This window comes from Poeciliopsis prolifica, unplaced genomic scaffold (genome assembly GCF_027474105.1).
Source record: "Poeciliopsis prolifica strain line A6 unplaced genomic scaffold, Auburn_PproV2 SCAFFOLD030, whole genome shotgun sequence".
NCBI classification, from domain to species: Eukaryota; Metazoa; Chordata; class Actinopteri; order Cyprinodontiformes; family Poeciliidae; genus Poeciliopsis; species Poeciliopsis prolifica.
The window spans coordinates 951,649-971,607 of record NW_026562405.1 but is presented as its reverse complement, the minus strand read 5'-3'; the positions used below and the strand labels follow the sequence as shown (position 1 = coordinate 971,607).

General features: G+C 37.6%; 1 protein-coding gene across 3 annotated transcripts in view; it reads right to left on the bottom strand.

The window, feature by feature from the left end:
* arhgef10la (Rho guanine nucleotide exchange factor (GEF) 10-like a) overlaps positions 1-19,959 on the bottom strand; it is a 119,627-nt gene that overhangs the window by 54,049 nt on the left and 45,619 nt on the right. For all 3 annotated transcript variants that reach the window (XM_055050212.1, XM_055050214.1, XM_055050213.1), the window contains 4 exons: positions 18,421-18,566; positions 16,869-17,041; positions 12,805-12,920; positions 11,412-11,539 (listed from right to left, as the gene is read on the bottom strand). In XM_055050212.1, the coding sequence (XP_054906187.1) occupies positions 11,412-11,539; positions 12,805-12,920; positions 16,869-17,041; positions 18,421-18,566 (563 nt within the window). The remainder of the gene's footprint in view (positions 1-11,411; positions 11,540-12,804; positions 12,921-16,868; positions 17,042-18,420; positions 18,567-19,959) is intronic.

Below are 19,959 nucleotides of genomic sequence, written 5' to 3'. Positions count from 1 at the left end.
GATCATTCACCCACCTTTCATAACACATGGACATGGAGTTTGGTTTGTGGCATGAAATCAATTTCTGGCTCAACTAATTCCCATTCATTTCTTCATCCTAACAACTACTAGCATAGTGCCATTATGCACTATGCATAAGGGGCAGTGTATCCTTGGTATCTAAGTGTCCAGAGTTTCCCCATCTATCTCACACAAACACAGCAAAAGCTCCTCTTCTCGTCACTCTCTGTCAATCTGTTGACCCAAAGAAATGAAAACAACCATAGCTCTCCGTGATTAGTATGGTTCTCCACGTTTCAGTCAGAATCTAGCTGATTTCCCAGCAGTTCCTCTGATGACAGGTAAGCACCACTAGATCAACCAGTTTGTTTCACACCTCCCATGACGAACAGAATAACAGGCCTGAACTTTCTTCTCCTGTTGAAACACCCAGAGTCAGCATGGGTCCCATGTCTCTTTATCTTCAGCCTGTGGGTAACATCGAAGGCTTGTGGGGAAGCGGCACAGGAAGCTAACAGCTGATCCCTGGTATAAACAATGTAGCTGTTCTTGTGGCCCTCTGAACACAAGTGCAGCAGAGAGAAAAATGAAACATGAGATTGTCCAAAAAACCATCAGCTCCATTGTGGGTCCAAACAAAGGTGGAGAAAAAGAAACACACATAAACATAAAAGCTCAGGTCTAATATGGGAGCTGTTTTAGAAACTGCAGGCTCTAGCTGCAGGCATCATAATAAAATAAAAGACTCAAACAAGTCTGAGACTATAATTTTAGACACATACAGATGCGTCTAAATACAACATAATATCATTATAATTATTTTTTAAACAAAATTAACTTTTAGAGCATTAATGTTTTTTTAATTTCTATGTTATGGCCGGCATTGACTGCTCTCCATGAATGCCTAGCAGCACAAACGAATCAACTGCTAAATGATGGAACCCACAAAAAGCTATGTGACACAGGCAAACAGTCTGATCATGAAGGACCCCCCAAAAAAGGGCAATCGTATCCAACTAAGGGTGAATCACTTCCTTCTGTGCAACATATAAACTACTAGACATCAAAGCAGCCAGGTTGAGTGTGCACATGGCTCATTACCTGACTGGAACCCAGAACAGAATTGGCAGGAACATCAGAGGTGTCTATCACCTCCAGGGCAGTCACTCAACATTGTCAGAACATACATTCTACCAAATACAGGGGTTCACTTTGACATTTGGCTGTCTTAGCCACCTGCTTAGTCCATTTTTTTTAGTTTGGAAGTCATTGTATTGTCTTTCATTATTTTTCCCCCCACTTCTGCTGACCTAAAATAAGATTCTACTATAATCTAAAGGGAGAGTAGTTTTATATTCCCAAAATTAGAAAGTACTCAATGTCTTTTGATTCAGAAAAGCTTGACTTGTCTACATTTATCCAGCTTTCTCATAACTAGAAGTGGTTTCCCTGATTGAGGTTGTGCTGTCTTTCTTAAAGCATTGAGTAGCTATCAAAAGAAATAGCATTTTCCTAGCTTCCAGTGAATTCTACACCAATTCTGCTGTTATTAGAAGGGGAAGAAAAGAAAAGGAAGAGAGTGTGTGGAAAAGGTAGATGCAGGGACAGACACACACGAGGAAGCCAATTTCACTCTTAAGCATTATTAGGAGATAATTGAGTGGAGAAGTGAAAGAAATCAGAAATTCTATTTCTGCCATAGCTAGTAGTGCTTTGTCAAAACTACTTTAAAAAAGTGCATATAGCGAGAAGGAGAGGGACATATGCAAAATGGGAGCAAAGCAAAGACATGTCTGACATGTTGAAAAAGTTGAATTTTCTCACTGAGGTGTTAGTCACTCATTCTTAAACATAGCATGTGCAATTTGCCAAAGAAAGAGGAAGAGACAAGGTAAGGCTTTTCACTTATCTTGATTCTTTATGTAGTACTTTTTTGCACACACAACATCAAACATGCTAAACTGAGAGCAGTTTCCATTTCTCTCCGCTGCCCTGTGACTGACAGCCGCAGTGCAGGTGTGCTGCGCGGCCAGAATAGAGAACGAGCTCACGCGTGCCGGCAGAGGGGACACCAGGAGAACTAGGAGTTTAAGGAGAGTCAAAAGGGGAATAGGACTGAGAGAAAGCAGAGCAAAGTAAGGAGCAAAGGGAGAAGATGACCCAGTGATTTAAGGGGGCAGGTCAGCTGTGACAGTAATGCACAAGAACGGGACAAATGCAGATGTGAGTGTTAATTACACTTCATCTTCATCCTCCTGAAACCCTGTGTGTCAGATAGAAACTTGGATTTGCAGTTGAGAAAACTTAAAGGACACCACATTTATTTCTAAATTTGTAAAATTATAAAACTGCTGCAACCTCTGTCATTATTTTGTTAGTCTTGACTCACTGTATTATGCCTGACCAAAATCATTGCATGCACAAAAAAGACAAAGTGAGACAATATTTTGTTTGTACTGTTTAAAAAGGTTTATCAATTTTCAGACAGACAAAGAAGCCTATACTGTTATATTTAGGGGGCAAGGTTCCATCTGAATAAATTCTAAAAGACTGCAGAAATTAATACAATATTATTATTCCAGCAGTTACTTTGGGATTCATCTCCATGAGTACAATAAAACAGTATTTGAAAGTATCCAATTGGATCTATTATGATAACTTTGGCTTAAAATAATAAGCATGAAAAAACAAATCATAATTTTGAACTTTTTTTTTATCTTGAAGCACAATATGTTCTGTATCCCAACTATCTGTGACTGCATGCTTGAAAAGGTATTTGAAAAAGGTTAAATTAATTTAAGAAAATAATTTCAGTGAACTATTAAAAACAATTACCTGTTATCGCTGTCCTGTAACAGCCAGATAAGCTTCAACCAACACAACAAACAAACCCTTCCAAGTTAAGCTTGTTGGCTGATTACACGCTAACAAAGCAATATATAGAACAACAACAAAAATATATTTTCAATTGAAAAATTGCATCTAAGAAAATCATTTCAAAGGAAATCTTATTGGTGGCTATATTGGTGATGTTACTGTACCTTTCTGACTAAGGTAATAATGACCATCTCCCAACATTGCTGGCACTTACTTTGTCCATGCCAGTGTAAGATGATGATTATTCTAAGAAATACTCCCTGGCCACAGAAGCTTAACTTAGGACTGGGGAGAAGGATTTTCCCATAACCCTTACAAATCTCACAAGCATACAGCAAGTTCATAAGGTAAAACTCTCTGGAATAAATTGAGCTGAGAATAATATCCTTCCCATGGTGTCTATATTTATAATAAAAACTAGTTAAGAATAAAAAAATCAGCAATCTACAGGAATTATATTTGATGAGTGAAGAAAACAAATGATACATAATTGGACCAGGTCATCAAAGCCCAGCACTTAAAACAGCAATCTCTAAATACAATTTATCCTATTCTTGAGTTGTGGTCAAAGGCCACACAAAATCATTCCAATGGCAAAGACCATCCCTGACTTAAACTATACAATTGAGTTAAAATTTTGGGTACATTAGTTCTCCAAAAGGATGGCATTTTAGATTATGTCATGCATATGTTCGTATTTACATGGAAAGGTTTTATATTTTTGGAGAAAAGTTAAAGACCACATTTTTTACATAGCAAAACCCAAGAATTGTTTAAATATATACAGCACTTTACTTCTATTTTCATAATCAATGTAGCATTAAAACAATTGACAAGTATATAACATTGATCAAAGGCTACCAGAAGAGACACAGAATTGTGACTGAAAAAATAAATTTCAGGAATTGAATTTGAGTACCAAGCTAGCACCATAAAAATGGTTGGAATGATGCTGAGGAAAGACAATGCGTAACCACAGTGGGAACCCATTGTTGTTTGCCTCCAAGTGTGATTGCGTCAACATGTAGGAATGTGAAAGGGAAAAAAAGGAAGAAAAAAATGATCAATCTGTCCCTGGACAAACACAGAGGAGTGGAGGAGAGGTGGAGGGTAGTGGAATCAAATTCTACAATTACCACCCACCAAAAAAGGAAAAAGAAAAAATATTTTATAGAATGGCAAAGAAATAGAAAACAGAATGTATTCCATATGCCCATGATGCATTATGCCTTATTTTGTATGATGTTGCAGATGTTGTAGGAAGAGCCTTATAAAGTAATGAAAATAATCCACAAACAGTAAACTTAATTTTGATTAGCTGGTTTATGCTGTAAGCCTTAGACTAGGAAATACTTGACCAAGCTTTGGCCTCATACATAGCTATTGTTATTGTTTTTACTTTATTTTGCTATGCGATATATTTTTGATGAACTCTGCCTACTGTTCAAGTCAAAGGGTTAACTTCTGTGAGCAACATGCACAAAGCCAAACATCCCCTTCTTGCTTTTAGAGGAGGGCAATTACATATTTATATTTGAATGAATAATAAGTAATTTTTTGTTTACTGTGATTAGCTGCAGATATTTTCTTCAGTTTGATAGGCAATCACATCTACATGTTTGACTAAGTGTTCCTTTTTTTTTGCCTTGATTAGCCCTGATTAAATGTGAACACCTTTGACAATTACCTTTATGCAATTATTCACTCCTCTGTTCGTTATGTTAAATTGCACTCAGACTAACACTGTTTCAGTTCAAGCTGAGATATTTTTTAAAGCCATGCAAAGCATTGTGGGATGACTTGGGCTTAATGCATCAGATTCAGGATTACAAACATACACTGGCTCAAAAATAGCTGTAGCTCCCACTGACCCTGTGACAGGCACTCTCCTTGGTGCTGAAATGTGAAATCCATAATGCCAAGCAGTCACTATTGTCGGATGATTCCTTCCAGGCAAAAACTAATAGCCAATTGTGTATTATTATATACGGGAGGGCGAAACCAACAGTGCTTAAGATTTGATTCATAATCTTTAAATTGGCACACTGATTAATTTATTAATTTGGAGTAGCAAAATTAACACCCAGGCTCTAATATTTTGCTGTTTTAACAATCTTAGTCAAAAATGCTTTCAATAGCAATATTGTTTATGAGCAACAAGAATCGCATCACCAGAAAATAGCTGTGTTTTCAATACTTTAGCATTTAGCTACGTTTCACATAGCTCCAGTTAGCATTAAGAAAATAAAACATTTAGAACATTTTAGGGATATTTTACTCCATAGAGGATTACTGGCATGAAAGAAAAGCAAAATATACCCATAAAACAGATATAATTTCAACCTTACAAAAATATCTGATTAAAACACTCTCTGGAATGAAGTTTTAACAGTCTGAACTCAAGTTAGTCCATCTTGCTCCATTGGAACTGGCTCTAACTACCAACACAATGCACAACATCACCCCATGCACAATAAAAACTAATAATTTGAACAACTTTTTGGAGGTGAACATTATAAAACGGATTCAGGATAAAACATTATGAGAGTGAGCCAGATGAAATGTGTATGGTACATAGGCCAATACCTGAATGGGGCAAATATGTATATATATGTTTTTACTTTTGTCATACTAGTCTGCTCTGCACCAAGTCAGCTCAGATATGATTAAAGTGACAGTAGGCTCCATGCTTTGAACCTATTTAAGATCAGCCTATGATAAGAAAGGAATCATAGAGGTGTCTGGTAATTGATGCAATTAAAACAACATGCTTGGGTTGCTTATAATCAGAGGCAAAGGTCAGCTGAATAAATTACACAATGGACACAAGAAAAGGGAGCAGCCAGGTGACCTGGGAAGATTGAGTACATTATAAATGTGTAGAACTGCACAGAATTCCATTAGCATAAGCAGGTCACATAAAATACTCAAGATCAAGACCCTGACTACTGAAAAACAAAACATTTTGTCCTCACCAGTATCCACCAAACATCTCTCTGCGTGTATACTCATCTTTCCACTTTGCTAATCACACTTTTTACATGAACAGAACCAACATGGGTGATTAGAGCAAGCATCACTTCTAAAATAACTCCACAAAACTTGATACCCCTGCAAAACAGATTTTCTAAGCATCTGTTCCTATCTCTGCATGGCTACAAACAAACACTCAAATTTGTCTGCTGTCAAAGAACATTGCTTTGTTTCTTTTTTGTCACTATAAAACAAGCACAACAGAAATGATTTTAACTACAACCCTGCTTATGAAAATACTCTGCTATTTTATGAACTGCATTGCCACGTAGACACAATTTGGTACAATTTATTAAACATTTTCTGTTTGGCTACAAAGTCCGAGAATACAACTTCTGCATTGCTATATGGTCCTTCACTTCATATAAAAACTAAAGATTCTGCAATCTTTAGTTTACAGAATCTTTAGTTCATTATTCTGTCTAATAATGTTAAGACAATAGGATGTATTTTATATGTTTACTACACACTATTGCAGGTAAGATAGAATTACAATTAAATTAACTCAATTTAGACTTTTACTCAACAACCCAAATTAATTTTTCTTGTGCTTATATTTACCCAGATGATGGATAAATATAATTTATCATCTGGATGAAGATTATAAAGTACTTTGCACCTACTTTTTTTTTACAACTGGTAAACATTAATGTGTCCTACTTCAAAAAAAAATTATCCATAAGCATCACACATTCAATGGGGTCAGAATCAACCATGTTCTGCAGTGAAAATCTATACTGTTTGTACAATTAGAGTTCAAAGCAAACTCTTTCAAAATAGCAAGTAAATCAGAGAAGAACTCTATTATCAGTAGTTTTCTATCAGAGTATAATCTTTGTGCAGTTTTGACAGTTCTACAGAGCTTATCAAGACAGCAATTTAACTGCAACTGATGACTGATAAATGCAATATCTTTATACTCTTTCACACAAATCTGAATGTTTGTCAGTGATTGAGAGCTGAATAGACTAGTTACAGGAAAAGACAAAATGGATAGAAAAGCAGATGGATATATATATCCATCCATCCATTTTCCGTTCACCCTTATCCCTTGTAGGGTCAGGAGTTGCTGCTGCCTATCTCCAGCTGCGTTCCGGGCGAGAGGCGGGGTACACCCTGGACAGGTCGCCAGTCTGTTGCAGGGCATATCAATTTCTTGCACAGTCCTGGTGAGGCATTGAAGTGTCTTTTTTTTTCTCTTTTCCACCAAAAAATGAAAAATAGAAATTTAAATTGTAAGTTAAGAAGGTAAATCAATCATTTGTTTATGTATCATAACTGCTTTTGCCTCACAAATGCTACATCAGCTTATGTATTTTCCTTAGACTCAACAAACAACTCGACTCTCACATACAAATGGTTTGTAAGGAGTCAGAGCGAGATTTGTCTGTCTGGAAGAGTCAGGAAGTAAGAATGACTTGGGTAAGTATCAGTCTTCTACATACTAAAGGACTTGTTGTCCTTTCAATTGTAAGTCATCTGCAAATAATACACTCTTTTTAAGCAAAAATGATAGGTCCCCTTATCAACAATCTGTGCTTGGAGATGGTTGGCAAAGAAAAAAGAAAATCAACAAACACATTTAGTTTAACTATAAAATTTGAACTCTATTTCTGCTGCATGCCACAGCATGGTCCCCATATCGGGGCCTTTGGTTGCTCCTGCATATGTACCTAAAGTGGATGTTAATGAACTGCTGTCACACGTAGGAGGGTGCCTTTGAGGCAGCAGTCAGGATTCTCTCCACGTACTCGTCTGTTTGCAGTGTGGAGGCTGTGATGTGCTGCCTGACTGCAGAGACTCGCTCCCGGGCAGACAGGAGGGGACCAACTCAGTACAGGGGGTCCCTGCTGCGGTACCACTCTCTCACCAGCAGAGAAAAGACTCAACACCAAATGCAAGCATGTGGATGTATGTTTCTTAATGTGTGCCACTTTTATTGAAACATATGCTTGCTTAAATGCATTTGCATTTGTCACCAGGAAGCTTGTGTGAAGATGTGTAACTCGCAAATACAGATGCTGAAATTAATGTTGCACAAAGCTTATTAATTGTGAAATTAGTCGCAAGAGGAAGCAAGAAGAGAGAAAAAAAATCAAACTTTTCCATAAACATGTTTATGAATGTCTTGGTGCATTTGTGTTTGTGGAAGAATCTCAGCAGAGAGAGTCTGGCCAGTAATGTTCCCTGCAATCTGCCACTATTGCACCCTGGGTAGTGTCAAAATGATTTGAGCACCCGCTGTGCCACCTGTCACCCTGTGCCCCCAGGCTCATGGTGGTCCAACCGTCCAACACCGAGGCCCAACCTCAATTAGATTGCTATCACACAACCAAAATTTTACCCTTTTTGCCTTCAGGATATCCATCTCTCTTGCTCCCCAAATCCCAGGACCATTTCATTGCATGATTTAAGCCCAGGTCTTGGTCTACATTAGTGTTTTCAATTCCCTGCATGTTTTAGGTGTTCCCCTTCTACTGCACCCAACTTGAATAAGTGGGTGATTAACAGGCTTCTGCAGCACTTGATGACATGCAGGAGCTAGTGCAATCATTTGAATCAGGTGCACTGGAGCAGAGATGTGTCTAAAACATGCCGGGCAGTGGACGCGGAGGACCAGAATTGAGAAACCCTGGTCTACATCATCTAAATCTAAAAGACATATAGCAGGCACCTATGCATGAGGTACAAAATCTTTTTCAGTGTAGTTTCTGACAACATTATTGCTAGAGTTCAGCAAATAGGTAACCTCTTTAAGGGAAATTTGGGGGCTCTGTTTTAAGCATGACATCTGGCTCCACCAAACATCTGAGTAAGCAGATTGGCCCTGCAGGCCTGGGGTGACAGCCGATGAGGAAGCTGGGAGATGTGGGAGAACTGATCTGAGCTGCTACTCTGCTCAAGCTGTCACTTTAACTTGGCTTGGCACAGTTTGATTCTCCCTGGCTCTGAAGCATTAGGCCCTCTACTTTGACTGCCACTGCCCTGCCGGCACCAAGCCAAGTCTTTCATGGAGGGGGTCGCTCATCACTTTCACTCTCTTTCTTCCTCTCCTCATTCTGCTTATTCCATCTCTGCAGGGCTCCAGCTTCTTTATCACAATCTTTCTCTTTCTGTCCCCCCCCTGCTTGTTTCTTATCCAATTCCCAACAGAAGCCACAAAATTGGATCCATTATAATCTGCCATTATTTGCTATTCCCAGCAGCTCCTGTGTAACACTCTAAGCTACTCATACACTCTCTTCTTGCCATCTTTGTTGTTCTCTAAGTAGGTGTTCAGTCCTTCAGTAATCATGCCACCCACATAAATTCACCTCCATATTTTAAACTTCATGTATGACAGTGAAGCCACTTTAAGAGTCTGTTTGATTGCACATGTGAAACTGAGATAAACGGATACTGCTTCTCTGATTAAACCCATGATCCTCCCTACTTTCAACATTTAAATTCTAAATACAGAGTGTCTGTGGTTGAATCAGAGATAATGACAAGGTCAAAAGGAAAAATGTTGTACATTTGCCATTATTGCTGTGACCAGAAGCTTTCAATCCACAAGGTATTTCTGTTTTTACTTCATTGCTTTTTGGTTAATTATACAGCTTTCATGGAGGTTGAGGCGTTGAGAAAACTACATTTCATAGAGAATTAAAAAAAAATACATTTCCACAAATATGCAAAGACTAAAAAAAAACACAAAAAAAACAGAGAGGTTACACGCTAAATGTAAAATACAGCAGTACATTACAAAACATTGCAAAGAGAATAATATCGAAACATGTTGGTTTACTTTCCCTTCGACATTTAGCATTTTACTACGTCTGGATCTGTATGTTTGGTCACAATATTCTAGTTTACAGTAAACTGAGATTGAGACTAAAAGTATATAATCTAATTACTGATTCAGTCGCAAACCAAAATTTAACTAACTTAAACAAAACCATGCAACAGAGCTTTTGTTTCTGTGATCATGTGGTGGAAAATTACTAGAATTTAACATCCGCTGATCATGATATCTGAAATCCTTGTGAACTCTAACCAAAGGAATTGACAAGCATTTGCGAACTTTTTTCTCAAAGAGTAAAGAGATGTTGGAAGTAGTTTTCTACAGCAGAACCAGACTGTCTCGCCCCTTGTTTTGAATTCTTTAACCTTGGTATAAAACTCAGGTGTTGTCTCTGCAGAGCTTTCCATCCAAATCTGCTTCATTATTGATTGTCCTACAAGCTCACTGTATTGTGTACAATATATGAATAAATCCAACTGAGTGATTTCACCTGACAGTTCTTGGTAAAATAGTTTTTTCAACAACAACCCTCAAAGCCTTAATCTTCCAAAGAACCAGACATGAACTCTTTCTTTATAAGTGGCTATACAAACTCCCTCACACATTTTAAAGTGTAAACTTACATTGGGAAACCCTGAGAATGAGAGTTCAGTCCCTAAACTGAAAAATAATGGAGCATAGATTTTCATCATGAATTGTTGGTAGTCCAAGCTATGCAAAAAGTCAAAGAAAAACAGAGTGAATCCAATAAATTATGCAAAACAGAACATTGTGACATTTTTTTTTATTTATTCATGCACAGAATTGAAAAAATATGCTCTAGTTAAGCAATTATCCCCTCAAGGCAGAGCAAATCATTCTCATATTTAATTTGTAGGAATGCAAAGGTGTTCCAGTTGCCCAATGATCCTGAGTAATAGGAGATACCATATGTCACCTCAGTTCCTTTAATTGAAAGTGAGAAAATGGTTTTACACAAGCTGTCCTTCTGAACCCAGAAAGATAAGATGTTGTAGAAGCCTAGGAAAATTAAGCAGAGTTATTCCTCTCTTGAATAGTTAAATATCCAATGCAGACACACAATATTTCTGTTTTACTTCATATGTTTTCAACCTTCATTTGAAAATCATCATCAATAAAGAGACTACAATTAAAGAAGAATTTAAGTTTCATAATCCACCCACCACCCCCCACCCACCCACCCATCCATCCATCCATCCATCCATCCATCCATCCATCCATCCATCCATCCATCCATCCATCCATCATCCATCCATCCATCCATCCATCCATCCATCCATCCATCCATCCATCCATCATCCACCATCATCCATCCATCCATCCATCCACCATCCATCATTCATTCATTCATTCATTCATTCAACATGCTTATCCCTTGTAGGGTTACCAGGTGATGTATATCTCCAGTGGTCAACGGGAAAGACACCAGGTCTTTCTCCAGATCAACAATTTTTTTGTAATGTAATGATGGATGTAATATATTATCTGAAATAAAATAAAAATGGACTATTCCTTTGTTAGTCTGGTATAATTGCCATTAAAATGATATAAAAATTAAAAGTCTTTTAGTAAGCTACCACAATGGGGACACCATTTTGTGTTGTCTCAAATTTTATTGTCATATTTTCTTATTCCCAAGCATGCCATTAGCTGCACGTTTCAATTAGAGCTTTACCTTATGTGAAATTCTACTCACTTGTCTGGCCTGCCAGGCACCTGCAGGCGTAAGCGACACTTGTTAGCACACTGGATTTGTTCTTCTTTGATGCGGATAAGCCTCTGCAAAGCCAGACACCAGTCCTGGGACACAGTGGTGTTTAGGTTCTTTGAAAGAAAGACACACATATTTAAAACTGGCTGATTCTAAACTAAGGCATACACGGGTCATCAAGCACACAGCACAAGTCATGCACATAAAAACCAAAGGTACATCCTGGAGAAGCTCACAGTCCTAATGTATGATTCTTTTGCAAAACCTGCAGTGCATTATTTGAACCAATTTTCTTCAGATAATAAACTGTGCAATCTTGTTCATTCACTCAAATATAACTCTGAATTTATTTCAGTTCTGACATCCATTTTATAGTAAAGCCTGGACCCTCAAGTCAAATAGAATGAAATCAATTTTCTGCAGCAAATGAGCTGTGTAGAAGTATTTTGTCTATTTTATTTTTTTCAACAGACAGTATTATAACTAGGTGGAAAGGAATACCAGCCATTAAGTGCCAGACCAGCATCACTTCTCCTGAGGACATTGTGCTCATTAAAGCTGGAGAAGCAAAGGTGCACCATTAACCAGTGAAACTCAGGTGATTACTGGAGTCTACCTCCCTGGTTGTGTTACTGTATGTAGCATGTAGTGCCGTAAATCTGATAACAGAAAATTATAAGGAAGGCTGCTGATTTGCACAGTACAGGAGGGTGTCGATGGTTTCTTTTGTATCAGTGAAAACATCTCATTCCCACCTTTGTGGCGCTCTTCTAGGGGAGAAAGATGGAAGGTCATGTGCTTCTGCAAATTAATAATTTGAAAAAGTTGTTTTATTTTAATAACATCTTAAAAATCTTTTTTTTTCAGGTGAAAAAGCTAAAAAATGTGTCCCTCTGTTTGTACAGTTCCGACCTCTTAGATGTTCCACATTTAACTGTTTACCTATCTTAATGGGTTCTGTTGTTCCTCTTCTAGTTTTGACAGTTTTCCAAGGTTTTGTGAAGTGAGCTTCTGCTGGTAAATTGTACATCTATAAATCAATTATTTTAATTTACCATCTTTTGATAACTTGATCACAAATAACTTGTAATGCTAAAAGCAGTCTCGGCATAGGTTACATTAATTCTTCAGCATCAGTATCTCTGTGAGTGTTTCTCTCAAAGGCCATAAATAGTACCAAACACATTCTGGAACAACCTAGCCTGTGCAGTGATGTGAAGCATGTGAACAGAACAGACTACGTTTTGGTGATCTGAAAACTTTCAGTAAAAAACACAACACATCTGAGACTTTGCCATTTGGCTTTCTTTTTTTCTTTTTTTGGGGGGCGTCTTTATATGTTCTGAGATTAACTGCAATATGTAGGTTCAAGACGTACCTGGTATATCCCCTGTAGTGTGCCCACAAGCAGAGTAACCTCTTCCACAACTGAAAGGTCATGTTGAAGTTCCTGCAGCTCCTGATACAATCGTGGAGGGCCCAGGAGAGCTTTACCTGGTAGACGGGCACAACAGAGTTTGAATATAAGCATCAGATTGCATAATGCAGCACATGCTGAGAGTCACAGTCTCAGTACACAGTGATAAAATACAACTATTTAGTCAGTTTTATTGAGCCAATAACTACTTCAACTCACAAACAGGTAAATGCTGTTATTTTCTTTCTGTAGAGTTCATTTACATTACATGTTTCAAGTTTTATATCAGTTGATTTGCACTAATTGTCATTTGTCTAATCAAGCATACCAGTACTTAACAAAGCTATTTTACTCCAAATTGTTAGTTAACTTGTTCTTTTAAGTTCCAGTATTTACTCGTTTTTGTTAAAAATACTTGCCTCGAGCAGCTGTAATGTTACTATTACAATAGGGCACAGACACCAAATTAGAGCATGTCTATCAGTTTGCATTTAATACTTTTTTATGAGTAAAGCCACTGAATATAAAGAGTGATCAAAATTTTTGCTGTTTTCTATGTTGTGCTGACATGCAGAACACTTCTCAGCAATTATATTAATCATTTGAATGTTGTGATTACAGATGAAGGCTCTGCCTCTGATTACAGAGAAAGGGGATTAATCATTTATAAAGATTTGCTATTTTTGTAGGGAATAGAGAATAGTTCAAAAGGGATTGAAAAAAAAATATATAATTCACATTGAAGCACAACTTAGGGGACGCACCCTGTCACATCAATTATAAACTATTGTGTTGGCACTCTAAAAGGTAAAAAATACATGATCCGTTTCTGGTCACTGTTTTGTCAGTTTAAAATATGGAAAAAAATGATATCATTAGGAATTACATAAATATTGCAAAAACTAACAGCAACATAGCTACTTCATTATGCTATAAATTGGCACTATATGCCTGGAAAGTACACAGTGCCTCCCCTTTAAAAAATAAATGTACACATTTCTTTATTCAAAGGGATTCATTTTAAATGCAGGCAAAAATGCTGTATATGTAAACATAATTTAAAAAAAAAATTGACTTCTCATTTTGATGTCTTGAAATTGGCTGTCTCTTTAAGAAGCTAATATTCTTTCTGATACTTCACCTTCAGCACATCATCACAAACAATGTTTGTCCATTATGCCATTTACAACCATTCTTAGTAGCGTTGTAAAGTAGCATTGAGAAGTAGTTTGTATGATAAGCTCAGCAAATGCACAGGTGTTTTCTAATTACTGCTGCCCCTAGTCTGAAGGAGCTGTGCGATTAGAGGCACCGGTGAAGAGCTCTATGAGGCAGAGACTCTAATATGCAATAAAGAATTAAGTTATTCATACCACTGAAAATTGTATATAGTTTTCACCAATATCTGTTTATCTTCTTCAGAAAAAGACAGAAATATCATTATTATACCATTACATATCCACATATTCTACCTATCCATCCAGTTGTATTTTAATTCTTATTAATTTTTAAGATGAGATCCTACAAGACAATTTTTACCAGTCTCCAATTTTTCTTTGCATGTAGATTAAAAAGTAAAAGCTCAAGGTCAAATTGTTTCATCCACAGAAAAAGGAAGACATTGTCTGACAGAACAAATACAGGTGCAGCAGGTGAAGTTGCTTTGGTTTAAAGTCTAGTGAGCACTAATAAAAGAGTTTCAGTGCATAGAAGAATCGATCACCATTATTTGTTGAACTACAGAGAGTGAATTTATGAGTGAGGAAAAAAAATTAGATGGAGAAACTGTTATTTGGGGCTATGATGCCCTTTGCTGGCCAAAGAGAATGCAGGTGTCTCATTAGACGCAAAATTCAGCATCGATTTGAGGTCTGCAGTCTTCAAAGTCTTTCTCTCCCAGTACCAGGAATCAATACCCACGTCTCCTCCTGTCTGCCGTCCCCCGTCCCAGCTCCCCTGGCCCACATTTCTCCGGCAGCAAGCTCTGTGAGAGTTGCCTAATTAAATTCCGCAGGTATATTTTGCTCCAAAGCAGCCGTTGCACTGTCTCTGCTGCCACATAATAAAGTAGCAGGAGAGGCGAGTAGGTCGGCGAGTTTAGTGAGGCGTGCTCATCCGAGGGGACCTGCAGCTGTTTTGCTATTCACGTACATAAACGGAGTGAGAGCAGAGTCATAAGAGAGACTATGGGAGAGGGAAATGGGGAAGGGTGGGCTGGTGTTATTCATCTAAAGAGTGCCATTGTAGCTTTAGGGGTTTAATAGGATCTTTGACACTGGCACGCGGTGACATCTGTCATCTGCGCAAGCAAATCAATAGGTGAGACATCTGAATATAAAGGGGTAGTGCTGTGTGCTGAAAGAACAATGTCAGAGCATTGTCTTCTTCAAAGAGATCGCCTGGACCTTTGTGCAGGTTCCCCTGGTCTTCCCAGGCCTGCTTTTGGCTACAGCCCAAGAGGTGAATGTGCTGAGTTGTAATCCAACATAATCCAGTTGGTGAGGCAGGGTATGGTTTATACACTAAGACATGACTATCCTCGCTGGCCGCAAGACACATAATTCACTGGTGTGGAAGGCCTGAGCCCAGAGGGGTCCGTCCTCACACTCATCCACTGTGCCAGTGATGCTAGCTAGTGGCTTTAAAGACAAAGCAGCTTCAATGCTTATGTCAAAAACCTTGTCTGATCTCCAGCCAAATCCTCTGCTACACCACTGATGGAAAAAAAAAACAGCATTTTTGACAGAGGGTCATACAGGAAGCAGGAATAAAAGTGTGTGAAAGGGGGTAAGTCGGTGTAAGAGAATAAACACCTGGAACAACTGGCTTTCAGGGAAAACACATTAACATTGTTTGGCTCTCCATGTGTTGGGGGATACAGACAAGAAGCCCAACAGCAGAATAAAGACACAGAATAATGGAAGGTTTGAGGGGGAAAAAAAACCCCACCTGCAGTCTAGTTTTTTTTTTCTCTAAAGACATGTCTGAGGGGTGAAGGTGAAAAATGATTTTCACCTTCCATGATTAAATTACGCAAAGGGAGTAAGGCATATGAACAAGACACTGCACTGAATTACATCACATGGTATGTAAATACATGGTATTGCAAATCCAATTGACAATATGGCAACTGGTGCAACTGGCTTTGGGACAGACACTACCCCAAAAGGGTCAAAAAAAAAAAAAGAAAAAAGGAAAAAAAAAGGATTCCAACACATCCAATATTTTAGAGTTAGAGAAACTTGCAGAAGGCTGCACTGAGAGCTAATCCTAAATGATCCCAAAACCTTGCAGCAAAGCTGTGAGGATATGAGTATAAACTACCTGAACAAAAGAAGAAAAAAACTAAATCCAGAGAGAATATAAACCAGCTCTCAAAAGAGTAGGTGCTTACTGAGCATGACACAAGGAGCACTGAAGAAGGCACCATTAATATTTAAGTCATGGAGTGGCAACTTTACAAAGTGTGCTACATTACATCCCGATAAGGCTTTGTATCTTCCTTTTCCCATGGCACATTTATCAAGGATCTTGTCAAGCTCGGTACACACCGGAGTATTGTGAGAGGTTGTGGGAGAACTACTGTTTCAACCACAGATTCCTATCTGCTGCTACCGGCTCTCTAATTGGTCCTAGAAAGGCAAGGAATAATCTCGATAGATTGACGACTCCTCTCCAGACATGTTTGTGGTCTATCAGAGACTGAAATGAGACCGTGAGGATGATGCAGCTTGGGGCTCCCTACTCCAGCATCACTCTCCAAGATAAAACATCGCAGGCACACAGGAACAAGTGACCATCATCACTATCCCCCTCACAAACACATCCTCAATCAGAGTGACAAGCAGCATGACTGCATCTCCACCCCTCCATCTCCTCTCTCCACTTGAGAACAGGAACAGATTAGCCTTGCTGACTCAGAGAAAGAGGCTGAAACTAACAGTCAGTTTAAAGTGATGAGATTAATCAGAGGGTGAAGCATAGGGAAATATTGCAGCGGCACAAGTTCACATATTTGTTTTTACCTGAATTGCAGGCCCCACTTGGCCTCTTTGTCCCACTCTGCTGAAACAAGGTGTCTTTGCTTTGAGAGTTCTCCTGCCCAACCTCTACTACTTGCACATGTTGAAGGGGGGCGCTCCACTTCATGGTGTACTTGGGGCCAACAGGAACGAGGCTGCTAATATCCGGAGGTCCTCTGTAGGAAATAATTACAAAATTAGTTTAAACAGCCTTTTATTTTGGATACATGTTGTCTGAATGGATGAAACTAAGACTTAAGTATATAGAAATTATTACACAACAAAGGACGAAGTTTGTAAGGCCCAGAACACCAACTTGACTGTGTTTTTTTACTTTGTTGAGTCAGGTGTACTGTACAAAATGGCATTCATCATAAGGAAAGAACATTATGTGTAAATACCAAAGAAATCAGCAAGTAGGTTAAAACCTAGTCATAAATGGGTCTTTCAAATGAATGGATCTATGCATACTGCCAGATTAATTATGAAATAGCTTAAGGTCAATGCATTGGAGAGACTATCAAAAAGTCTCATTCTCAAAAAAATTGTTTTTGGCAAATCTGTGAAGAAGAAAGGGACTGAATTCCAACAAACTGCTAGAAGCTTGGGAAAGAATACCCAAACAACTTACATACTGCTTAAAAGCAAGTCAAACAAACATTAACCATTTGACTTTGAAGAAGGTGATATTAAATATTTGATTCTATCATTATCATGTCATTATATTTATTCTTTGACTTATCAGACTGCAGGAAAAATATCTTGATATACAGCATTACACAGCAAATATAAACATCTAGTTAACTAATATTATCTTTTTTTTTTTTTAAATAGTACTTTTGGTGGAATTTATTATTTGTTATTTACTCTGGATGACAATTAACATTGCTATCATTTTTGTGAAGTTCCTAAAGGGCATACCTTGTAAGCCTCTGCATACTGGGGTTGAAATGAAACATAAAATAATAATATCCATTGGGGGCTGCACAAGATGGCTTCAAGTAACATCCTTGACAGGGACTTTGGTAAAATAAAGGAAAAAATAAAAAAAACTTTCCTTGTTTACTACTTGGGTAAGAGACAGGAAAAGAGAGATATGATCAATGGTGCTGACAAGGAAGATAAATTGGAAAAAACCCAAAAATGTTTTATGTCAGTAATCTGGGACTCCTCAAGCTGTTGTTAGGGATTCTACCATTTGTTTAATGCTGATAAAGCTCCTGCAACTTCAGATAGTGTTCAAAAGCCCTTGCAGTCTTTTCTCTTTACTGTGTAGTTCGCCAAATTATCTTTGCAAAACCTCAGGCATCACATAGGAGCCCTTTTTAATCAAATATGTATTTCTCCAAAATGTGTACTCTCCTAAGCTCAACTTAAAAAAAAAAAAAAAAAAAAAAAAAAAAAAAAAAAATATATATATATATATATATATATATATATATATATATATATATATATATATTTAATTCTATGCTATATCTAGACATTAGCCTCACATTAGCAAACTATTTCTGAATGAATGATTTATTCAATATGCTCAACAGCAGGGACTTACTTGACATTTATATTGGCACAGATGAGCACATCATCAAAAAGGAAGACCTTCCTCTCCTTTGACTTCAGGACTTGTCCCCGCTCACCATACACAGTCTCAATAAGTGTTTCACAAAGGACCAGTGACCTCTGCTCTGAGTTCAGTTGCTAAAAGAGACACAACAATCAGATCAAAGGCAGATGAGACAGTATCAAAAAGCTCCAATCCTCTGGAGCACAGTGCCTAGAGGACAGAAAAGTCAAAAGAAACCATATCTCATCTGGGATTAGAAACACATTCATTGTGCTGAAGGTCATGGAACATGCATGTATGCATGTGCACAGTTATATGTCTACAGCACTGTTCATTCAGTTAACCTTGTTTAAAAAAGATTGCACGTTTCCCTTGAAAGACTTTTCCATCATGTATTTGTACTGTGGTTCAGGAAAAACCTAAGAGACACATTTATTTCTTATGAGCTTCTCTATTTGTCTGAAATGCTTGTAATTTTCGAAATAGATGCTTCCAAAACACCCTTTTGATCATTTTTTAAAAATCATTTTGGAAATGGCATTTTATCAACCTAAGTACAAACACAGTCAGAAATCGCATTGGCTTATGAGCACTGGGACACACAATCCTTTCTGCCACAATAACAGAACTACAACAACAACAACAACAAACCCCCCCCAAAAAAACAGGCACAGTTTGTTGCATGAGTAAATTCATTCATAAATTTACTGAAAACATTTTATAACAAATGCAGTTATTGAAAACTTCACATGCTGTTTATTTCACCCAGACATATGTTAAGCAAAGAAGAACAGCTAAAGGTTTCTTTAATCACTTTGGTTCAACTTTGCTTTGACTGCTTAAATCAGTTTAGAGGGATGAAGTTATAAAAGCCATTCACACTTAAGATAACCCAAGGTGTCTTAGGAGAAAACAAAGATATGAAGATAAAAAAAAAGATAGTACATTGCCGCAAAAAAATGCATAATTACTATAAATTTAGTTAAAAACCAAGAGATGTTTAAAAATTGTTGTAAAATTGCTAAACCAACATTTGACATTTACAGTTCAGCTGCAGTAAACAAAGCAGGGATTTAAAAGAGCCAAAAGGTCTACGATTTTATTTCTGAAGTCCTATGGAAGTAGAAAGAGGTGATTCTGATTTCTCTGACAGCTTTACCAATGTGGCTTTGTTTGGATGACCGTTTGGAGTCTGTTGTGTGCTTTTGAGCACCTGAAGTTGATTTAAATAATCTGGCAAAAGACCTAGATGTACTGCTCACACATATGGCTTCCTGCAACCCTGGGGGCTAAACACAGTCTTTCTCTCATCATATCCCATTTTTATTCCAGACACAATATCACATGCATCAAGTTTTATTCAAAAATGGAAGCCAGATTCTGACAACTTGTTTCTCAAAATATTTCTGCCAAATTCAACTAATTTAATCTCACAGAAATTACAAAATAAGTCATTAGTTAAGACGAAGTGATCTGTCATATCATTAAAACTCTATCCAGCTCCTCTAAGAGATGAAATATGCAGCT